The sequence below is a fragment of the Pseudonaja textilis genome, chromosome 2 (genome assembly GCF_049901715.1).
Source record: "Pseudonaja textilis isolate UNSWEBS1 chromosome 2, rPseTex1.2, whole genome shotgun sequence".
Classification (NCBI taxonomy): Eukaryota; Metazoa; Chordata; class Lepidosauria; order Squamata; family Elapidae; genus Pseudonaja; species Pseudonaja textilis.
Window position 1 is genome coordinate 1,989,414 of NC_141991.1, and position 9,978 is coordinate 1,999,391.

Below are 9,978 nucleotides of genomic sequence, written 5' to 3' on the forward strand. Positions count from 1 at the left end.
AAGAGTTGGGAAATGAACATTACATTATCTTTTTATTATTAAATCAATTTATTATTAAATTTAATTGCTGTACATCTCCCAGTTTGAGGCCACTCTGAGGGTCTTGTCCTGTCCATTTTTTCCTTGAGAAAAGCTACTGATAATTCTAACATAATGCATTTTTTAAAATCAAACATTTTCAATGGTACATTTCCCCCCTCAGGTTAAGGTAGCAAAACAGAGAGGTTTGTCCCTCTTCTGCGTTATCAGTGTGGACAGTGTGGCAAAATGGCATTCACTTCCCCAAGTCCACCGCATGGACCAGGGATGAATCCAGGGCCCATTGAAAATGGTGGCTGCTTCCAGGACAGTCATGAGGCCCATGGATCCGTGTCCTTCCCTCCCTCCACAACATGAGGATCAGAGATCCTCCAAAGGCGAGGAGGAGGAGGGTATGAGGCCCAGTGGGGTGGCAGTCAGGCCTGAGGACTGCAGGGACCCAGTGGGAATGGGGAAAATCCCGTGGGGTCCCTGGGGAGCTGAGGGAAGGGGCAGGGATGGGAAACAGAACATAGGGTGTCTTGAAGAGTGGGGAAGCCCAAGGGATGCCTGTGGCAGGCAAGCCTGGCCCTGCTCTAGGCCTCTAAAGAGTTTTCCCCAGCCCTGAGGTAACCAGTACTCTGCATAGCAACTCGCACATTCGATTGATGGCTGCATCAAAGAGCAACATGCAACCGTATTTGGAAGGCTCATAATAGTTGTATCTTGATGTATCTTAATAATTGTATCTTGATCTACTTATATGCTGGTGGGGAATTCTGGGACTAAAAATCTGGAAAAAAAACAAAGTAGAAGATTGAAACTCTACATATGTGAGTTACATGATATACAAAAATATCACCCAGAAGCCATTTTGAAGAATTTCACTACTTCTGCAAAAGGAAGTATCCAGAAACTGCTGCTGAGAACCTGAAACAAAACTGTTGAGAAACAGAAAATTAGGCTTTTTGCATTTTCCTTTTGTCTCCATCTATAAATCTAATCGTGAGACATGTTTCAGTAAAAAGAATCAGGCCAGAATTCAAATAGTCAATTTCTCACCTACATTTTCAATGAGATTACAAATGAAAAGCCTTCTATAAACTCATCTATTATTGCCTCATATGTATTTCTTTGTGTGCAATAAGGGATGATTTATGTCTGAAGGAACATCTGCAGAGTGGACATTTGAAAGGTTTCTCCCATTTGTGAGTCCTCTGGTGTCTCACCAAGTCAGAATTCTGAATGAAACTTATTCCACAATCTGGACACTCATATGGTTTCTCTCCTGTGTGAGTCCTCTGGTGTATCACCAGTTCAAAATTACAACTGAACCTGTTCTCACAGTCAGGACATTCAAAGGGTCTTTCTCCTGTGTGAATCCTCCGGTGTATTGCCAAACTGGAATTTCAACTGAAAATTTTCTTACAATCTGGACACTCATATGGTTTCTCTCCTGTATGAGTTCTCTGGTGTCTCACCAAATCAGAATTCTGACTAAAACGTATTCTACAATCCGGACATTCAAAGGGTTTCTCTTCCTGTCGGAGTCTTTTGAACTATCCCCAGATGGGAATTCTGACAAAAACTTTTTCCAGAAACCAAAGATTCATAGGGTTTATCTCCTGTGTGTGTTGTCTGGTGTGTCACCAGATTGGAATTCTGACTGAAACATTTCCCACAGTCTGGACATTTGTATGGTTTCTCTCCTATGTGAGTCCTCTGGTGTGTTATCAGTTTGGCCTGCCTGCTATAGACAACTGAGACAACTGGTAGGGCTTTTCTCTAGTATGAGTTTTTCCATGAACCACCAGGAAGCTGTTCTGACTAAAGCCTTTGCTGCATTGGGAACACTGATATGGCTTTTCTCCAGTATGGATCCTCAGTCTTTGTTTTTCCCACAATAGGCAGATCAGTGGAACTTTTCTACCACTGACATTCCTGGATTCTCAAGGACGTCAAAAATACCCTGGATCCTTTCTTGGATGGAGCGTTGATTCAAGCTACTATTTCCTTCCTCACAGGGAAAGGCCTGCATTACGGTCTGCCTTATGTGGCTGTCAAAGTGACCTTTTCCTTCCCACTGGCTTCCAGATATTTCCCTCTTTCTGAACTAGATTACCCCCCTTGATATTTTGATATGTTTTTTCCACATACCCTATTTTCTCTAGTTCAAAACTCTTTTCCTGGTTTTCTCTTCCTTGTCTCTCAGCTGCTGGGGAAGAAGAGTTTTGGGGTTTTCCAGAGGAACTAATAAGATTTTTATTGCTGCCTTGGTTTCCTTTGCATTTTAATGCTGCTGTGATTCATTTCTCCACAGTGCTCTCTTTGGCATTCTTTTGCCTGTTAAGATTCACATAAAAGGGTTATTTTAATTATGGTTCATAAAATGGCTACACAACATTTAAAAAAAAAAACAGATCCAAAGGCATACATTCCAATAAAAATCAAAGATGACAAAATGGTAACTTGACCACTTATATTATGATTCATTATCTATCTACATGTCTAGTGAGATCCAAGCTCAAATACCCTTTCAGTTATGAAATGTATTTGTTGACTTGGGTCAATCAAGAGTTCATAGAATTGCAAAGAGTTATCATCAAATATATCTGGAAATGCTGGGGACAAATTATGCATATACATAAACTGTGTTTCCCCAAAAATAAGACCTGGTTTTTTGAGCCCTAAAAAAAAAGCATCAGGCCTTAAATTCTGGGGATGTCTTATACACTTAACTTAGTACCACTGTAACTAGGCTACCGACATCCTGACACCTGTTGCATTGCCGCCTGACTTCTGTGCCTGCTCATAGCCAGACACTATGTAGCTTTCACACAGCCCATGCAAGCTGTAGCCAAGCTGATTAAAACACTAAACTTCTGGAGGATTTTTTTTTTTTTTGAGGAAATCGTGTTTCAATAACGTTTCATCCTTTTCCTTTTGGCTAAACTCCTCCAACCATTTCCACTTGACTGCATTTTCTTTAACTCTTGCGTCCATTCTGAAAAGGCAGAGAAATATGTGAGCCAAGTATGTGTATGGTATGCTGCTGCTTGCAGCAGGACGCCCTGGAGCGTGTCATTGCAGTGCTGCCGTTCACAGCAGGGACGAATCCAGGGCCCACTGATAAAGGTGGCTGCTTCCAAGACACCGTCATGAGGCCCAAGGATGTGTGTCCTTTCCTCCCTCCCCAACATGAGGATCAGAGATCTTCCAAAGGTAAGAAGGAAGAGGAGGGTATGAGGCCTGGTGGGGTAGCAATCAGACCTGAGGACTGCAGGGACGCAGCGGGAGTGGGGAAAATCCTGTGGGGACCCTGGGGAGCTCAGGGAAGCAGCAGAGATGGGAAACAGAACATAGGGTGTCTTGGAGGGTGGGGGAGTCCCAGGGGTGCCTGTGGCAGGCAAGCCTGGCCCTGCTCTAGGCCCCCAAGAGTTTTCCCCAGCCCTGAGGAATCCAGTACTCTGCTTAGCAAGTTGCACATTTGATTAATGGCTGCCTCAGGGAGGGCAGAGGGATTCGGATACTTAAGGAAAGCAGTCTCACTCAACAGTCATTGCAACATGCAATTGTAATTCAAGGCCCGTAATAGTTGTATCTTGAGGATTACTTTTATGCTGGCTGGGGAATTCGGGGTCTCAAAATCTGGGTGAAACCAAGGTAGAAGACTGAAACTCCACATGTGTGAATTACATAATCAACATACAAAAAAGCTCCACCCAAAATTCCTTTTTGCAGTAGTCTACTACTTCTGGAAAAGGAAATATCCAGAAGCTTCTGCTGATAACCAGAAACTAGTAGTTAGCCATTTTCCATTTTCCTTTTCTCTCCAAGTTTAATCCTGAGAAATGTTTGAGTAAAATGAATCAGGCCATAATCCAAACAATCAATATCTTACCTACACTTTCAATGAGAAATTATAAATGAAATTCAACGCTTCTCTAAACCCATACATTTTCATCATATGGATTACCTTGTGTGCAATAAGGGGTAATTTATATTTGAAGTAACATCTGCAGACCGGAATTTCAAAGATTTCTCCACAGTGTGAATCCTCTGGTGTATCACTAGGTGAGAATTCTGACTGAAACTTTCCCCACAGTCAGGACACTCAAAGGGTTTGACTTCCGCGTGAGTCCTCTGATGTAGCACCAGTGTGTAATTGCGACTAAAACCTTTCCCACAGATACGACATTCAAAGGGTTTCTCTCCTGTGTGAGTCCTCTGGTGTCTCACCAGGCTGAAATTATTACTAAAACTTTTCCCACAGATAGGACATTCAAAGGGTTTCTCTCCTGTGTGAGTCCTTTGGTGTTTCACAAGGTGGGAATTATCACTAAAATGTTTCCCACAGATAAGACATTCAAAGGGTTTCTCTCCTGTGTGAGTCCTCTGGTGTATCACCAGGTGGGAATTCTGTTTGTAACATTTCCCACAATCAGGACATTCAAAGGGTTTCTCTCCTGTGTGAGTCCTCTGGTGTGTCACCAGGCTGGAATTATCACTAAAACTTTTCCCACAGATAGGACATTCAAAGGGTTTCTCTCCTGTGTGAGTCCTCTGGTGTATCACCAGGTGGGAATTCTGATTGTAACGTTTCCCACAATCAGGACATTCAAAGGGTTTCTCTCCTGTGTGAGTCCTCTGGTGTGTCACCCGGTTGGAATTACCACTAAAACTTTTCCCACAGATAGGACATTCAAAGGGTTTCTCTCCTGTGTGAATCCTCTTGTGTGTCACCAGGTTGGAATTATCACTAAAATTTTTCCCACAGATAGGACATTCAAAGGGTTTCTCTCCTGTGTGAGTCCTTTGGTGTTTCACCAGGCTGGAATTCTCACTAAAATGTTTCCCACAGATAGGACATTCAAAGGGTTTCTCTCCTGTGTGAGTCCTCTGGTGCATCACCAGGTGGGAATTCTGATTGTAACATTTCCCACAATCAGGACATTCAAAGGGTTTCTCTCCTGTGTGAGTCCTCTGGTGTTTCACCAGGTTGGAATTCTGACTGAAACTTTTCCCACAGATAGGACATTCAAAGGGTTTCTCTCCTGTGTGAGTTCTCTGGTGTATCACCAGGTGGGAATTCTGATTGTAACATTTCCCACAATCAGGACATTCAAAGGGTTTCTCTCCTGTGTGAGTCCTCTGGTGTATCACCAGCTGGGAATTCTGATTGTAACGTTTCCCACAATCAGGACATTCAAAGGGTTTCTCTCCTGAGTGAGTCCTCTGGTGTGTCACCAGGTTGGAATTATCACTAAAACCTTTCCCACAGATAGGACATTCAAAGGGTTTCTCTCCTGTGTGAGTCCTTTGGTGTTTCACCAGGCTGGAATTATCACTAAAATGTTTCCCACAATCAGGACATTCAAAGGGTTTCTCTCCTGTGTGAGTCCTTTGGTGTTGCACCAGGTGGGAATTCCAACTGTAACGTTTCCCACAATCAGGACATTCAAAGGGTTTCTCTCCTGAGTGAGTTCTCTGGTGTTTCACCAGGTTGGAATTATCACGAAAACCTTTCCTACATATAGGACATTCAAAGGGTTTCTCTCCTGTATGAGTCCTCCGGTGTGTCATCAAGCTGGAATGCTGACTGAAAGTTTTCCCACAATCAGGACATTCAAATAGTTTCTCACCTCTGTGCATGATCTTGTGTCTCAGGAGGTGGGTATTTCTAATGAAAACTTTCCCACAATCTCAACACTCATAAGGTTTCTCCAGAGTTTAATGCTCTCATGTATTATCAAATGGAAATTATGACTGGAACTTTTGCCACAGGACATTGAAATGAGTTTTCTCCTTTGTGATTACTCTGATTTATCACAAAGTTGGAATTATTAACTAAAAGTTTTCCAAGAATCAGGACATTCAAAGCATTTCTCTCCTATGTGAGTCTTCTGGTGTATCACCAAGTTGGAATTGTGACTTTACCATAATCAGGACATTCAAAGGGTTTCTCCTCTGTGTGTTATCTCGTGTTTCATGAAATGGAAATTTCTAATGAAACTTTGCCCACAATTTAGACACGTACAGTTTCTCCCTGGAATCAATCCATTGATGGATCACCAGAATGGAATTGTGATTGAAAATTTTTCCACAATCAGGACATTCAAGAGGTTTCACTTCTGTGCGAGTCCTCGGGTGCTTCACCAGAATGAATTTCTCATTGAAACTTTACCCACAGAAAGGACATTCGAATGTTTCTTTTTTTCCTGTGTGTGAGGCCTTCAGTGTCTCATCACCAAAAATTTCTAATGAAACTTTCATACAATCATATGTTTTCTCCCTCCCGCGAGTTCTCCGATGAATAACCACATTGCCATGCTAACTGAAGCATTTACCACATTGGGAGCACTTTTGTGGCTTCCTTCTTGTGCGTGGGTGCTTCTATAAACCACAAGGGAGCTGTCCTGACTGAAGCTTTTGCCACATTCAGGTAATTTTCATGGCTTTTCTCCTTTCTGGCTCCTCTAGTACATAATCAGCTGTGATTTGCAAAATGTTATTTTCCCACAGTAGGCAAATCTATGGAGCTTTTCCACAGCTGATATTCTTGAGGAGGTCAAAAATATGGACGATGCCTTGTTTAGTGGTGCTTTCACTCAAGCAGTTTTCTTCCTCACAGGGAGAGTCCTGCATTCCTGTGTGTTCTACGTGACTTTTGTTACTGACCTTGTCCTCCCCACTGACTTCCAGATATTTATCTCTTTTGCTGAATGAAAAATAACCTCCCTTGACTTTTCATGTATTCTATCCTTGAGTTCTGCATAATCTTCTTATTCTTTCTTGATTTTCTCTCGTTTCTCCAACAGCTGCGGGAGGAGGAGCAGAACTGTATGGTTTTCTGAAGGAAATGGAAAATATTTTGATTTCTGGCTTGATTTACTTCCCTTTGCAAGGTTGCTTGTTATTTACTGTTGTCCTGAGTGCTCTTATTTGCCATCCTCTTTGTCTGTAAGAGTCAAAGAAAAGTATAACATTGTTTATAAAATAGTTAGAGATGATGTGAAAAAAGAAAAGAAGTATATATTACAATGAAAAAGCAAACATGCCCCAATACTAGAATAGCCACTTTCATTATTTATGATTCATTCAACACATGGAGGACTACTGAGATCCAGGTTCAAATATCCATTCAATCAAATTCAGTTGTTCAGTTGGCTTAATCACAAATTCTTAGCAACACAAAGGATTATCATCGATTATATCTTGAAGTGCTGTGGATAGATTATAGAATTGCAGACATATCCTTACAGAGAGAAATACAGATACATCCACCTACACATATATACATGGATAAAATCTATGTTTTTCAAGCCTGACAAAATGTCCCAATATGGTTACAGTCAAACCTTCTGAGCTAAATATAGAGATGTGGGGTCTTTAACTAATGAAATGACGCCTAAAGTCTCTACAAGATTTGAACGACCACTTTTGCTCATAGAAGTCCTCAGCTGCAAGTAAAAGGAGAAAATATTTCCAAAGTGTTTTGGACTGTGGTGACATCCCCATGCCATAGTAACTTTGGAAGCTCAAGGAATAAATGAAAAGTGCAACCAAAGATGGCAAATGGTCCTCAACAGCTATTTTTTTTAGAAAGTGCTAGATTAAGCACAATTGAACCTGTGCTGACCAATTAGCCCCCATCTTCACCCGAATCTTCAATAGATCACTAGAGATGTGCTATGTTCCTTCTTGCTTCAAACGTTCTACCATCATCCCAGTGCCAAAGAAGCTCTCCATCAGGGAACTGAATGACTACAGATCAGTTGTTCTAACATCTGTAGTTATGAAAACCTTTGAAAGGCTAGAGCTGTCCCACCTGAAAACCATCACGGATCCGCTGTTAGATCCCATGCAGTTTGCATACTGAGCAAATAGATCAACAGATGATGCTGTTAATATGGCTCTGCACTACATCCTACAACACCTTGAACAAGGGTCCTCTGTAGACTTCAGTTCAGCACTAAACTAACCTAGCTAGCAGTACCTGAACACACCTGTAGGTGGATCATAAGCTTCCTAACAGAGGAAGCAGCAGGTGAAGCTAGGCAGAATCACATCCGATACCTGTACAATCAGCACAGCCGCCCCCACCACCAAGGCTGTGTGCTTTCTCCACTTCTCTTCTCCCTATATACCAATGACTGCATCTCAAACAATCCATCTGTTAAAATACTGAAGTTTGCAGATGATACAACAGTGATTGGTTTCATTTGAAATGACGACGAATCCGCATACAGACAGGAGGTTGTACAACTTGCCTTGTGGTGTAACCAGAACAATCTGGAACTGAACACACTCAAAACCATAGAAATGGTGGTAGACTTTAGAAGAAACCCTCCCATACTACCATCTCTTACGATACTAGACAACACAGTATCAACAGTAGAGACCTTCAAATTTCTAGGTTCTACTATGTCACATGACCTAAAACGGACACCTAACATCAAAAACATCATCAAAAAAGCACAACAAAGATTGTTCTTTCTGTGCCAACTCAGAAAGCTCAAACTGCCCAAGGAGCTGCTGATACAATTCTACAGAGGAATTACTGAGTCTGTCATCCGCACCTCTATAACTGTCTGGTTTGGTTCTGCAACCCAACAAGACAGACACAGAGAGTAATTGGGACTGCAGAAAAAACAATTACTACCAACCTGCCTTCAATCCAGGACCTGTATACCGCACGAGTCAAAAAGAGGGCTGTGAAAATATTTACAGAGTCCTCACATCCCAGACTAAACAATCAACTCCTTCCCTCAAAATGACGCTGTAGAGCATTGCACACCAGAACTAGACACAAGAACAGTTTTCCCCCCAAACACCATCACTCTACTTAACAAATAATTCCAACATTGTCCAACTATTTACGAAGTCTGCACTATTACTATTAAACTTCTCATCACTCCTTATCACCCATCCCCTCCCTCTTGTGACTGTATGACTGTAACTTTGTCACTTGTACCCTTACGATCTATATTGACTGTTTCCTAGTATGACTTGATTGCTTATTGTACCCTATGACTATTATTAAGTGTTGTACCTTATGATTCTTGACTCTTGATGAATGTATCTTTTCTTTTATGTACACTGAGAGCATTTGCACCAGGACAAATTCCTTGTGTGTCCAATCACACTTGGCCAATAAAGAATTCTATCCTATGGTTAATACATGGATGATAGGAGGAAATACCATACTTATTAGAAAGACATGGAAGTAAAACTACAAACACTGTATGGATGAACAGTGTTCCAGTACTTGAGGAGTTCATAGAGGGTTTTAACCTTAGTTTCCAAAGCACTAGAAGACAAGACAAAAAGCCATGGATGGAACTAATCAAGGAGAGAAGCATTGTAGAACTTCCTGTTAAGAGAAACTTTCTAACAGTGAGAATAATTAACGAGTGGAACAACTTGCCTTCAGGAGTTGTAGGTGCTCTTCCACTGGTGGCTTTTAGAAAGAGACTGTCTGAAATGAGCAGGGCGTTGGGACAGAACTTTCAGCTCATTCCAGGGATGGAGCCCCCACCACCTCTGGAGAGAAGCCATTCCCAAAGAATCAACCTAAGCAATAGCAATAGCATTTAGACTTATATATCGCTTTACGGCCCTCTCTAAGCGGTTTACAGAGTCAGCATATTGTCCCTAACAATTTGGGTCCGCTGTTTAAATCTTCTCCCCAGCAGAAATCAGCAGCCACCAGTTTCACGGCGTGCAGCCCCAGCGGGCTCCGATCTGGGGAGGGAAGGAACCTGCAGCAGCAGCAGCTGACACGCTTCAGCCCAGTTGCTTCTCTGCTTCCAGGCCGCGGAGGGAACCGAACAGCCCGACTTGGTCCCGGACTTTCCTCCCACCTGTTGCCTCCAACTCACCCGCCAGCGGCTGCTTCCATCCTGGGAAGAGCACAGAAGCCGCTCTGCACATCATCTTCCTCCCATGAGTCATCCGGAA

The 9,978-nt window shown here is 42.3% G+C and overlaps 2 protein-coding genes across 6 annotated transcripts in view; both read right to left on the reverse strand.

Annotated features, from left to right (window-relative positions):
* LOC148126533 (uncharacterized) overlaps positions 1-9,978 on the reverse strand; it is a 28,051-nt gene extending 18,073 nt beyond the window's left edge. Inside the window, exon 1 of the mRNA XM_087928311.1 lies at positions 9,900-9,978. The gene's annotated coding sequence lies outside the window, so the exon portion shown is untranslated. The remainder of the gene's footprint in view (positions 1-9,899) is intronic.
* Positions 14-5,670, reverse strand: LOC148126534 (uncharacterized). Of its 5 annotated transcripts, none has more exons than XM_087928117.1 (3): positions 4,237-5,670; positions 3,995-4,151; positions 14-2,361 (listed from the first exon to the last, which is right to left on the reverse strand). In XM_087928117.1, exons 1-2 carry the CDS (start codon positions 5,668-5,670, stop codon positions 4,089-4,091), a joined length of 1,497 nt encoding a protein of 498 aa, XP_087784243.1. In that variant the 3' UTR covers positions 14-2,361; positions 3,995-4,088. The 5 variants fall into 5 exon arrangements, with proteins under 5 accessions (XP_087784243.1, XP_087784242.1, XP_087784241.1 ...); XM_087928116.1 differs by having other exon boundaries at positions 14-811; positions 2,176-2,361; positions 3,995-5,670; XM_087928115.1 differs by having other exon boundaries at positions 14-959; positions 2,176-2,361; positions 3,995-5,670.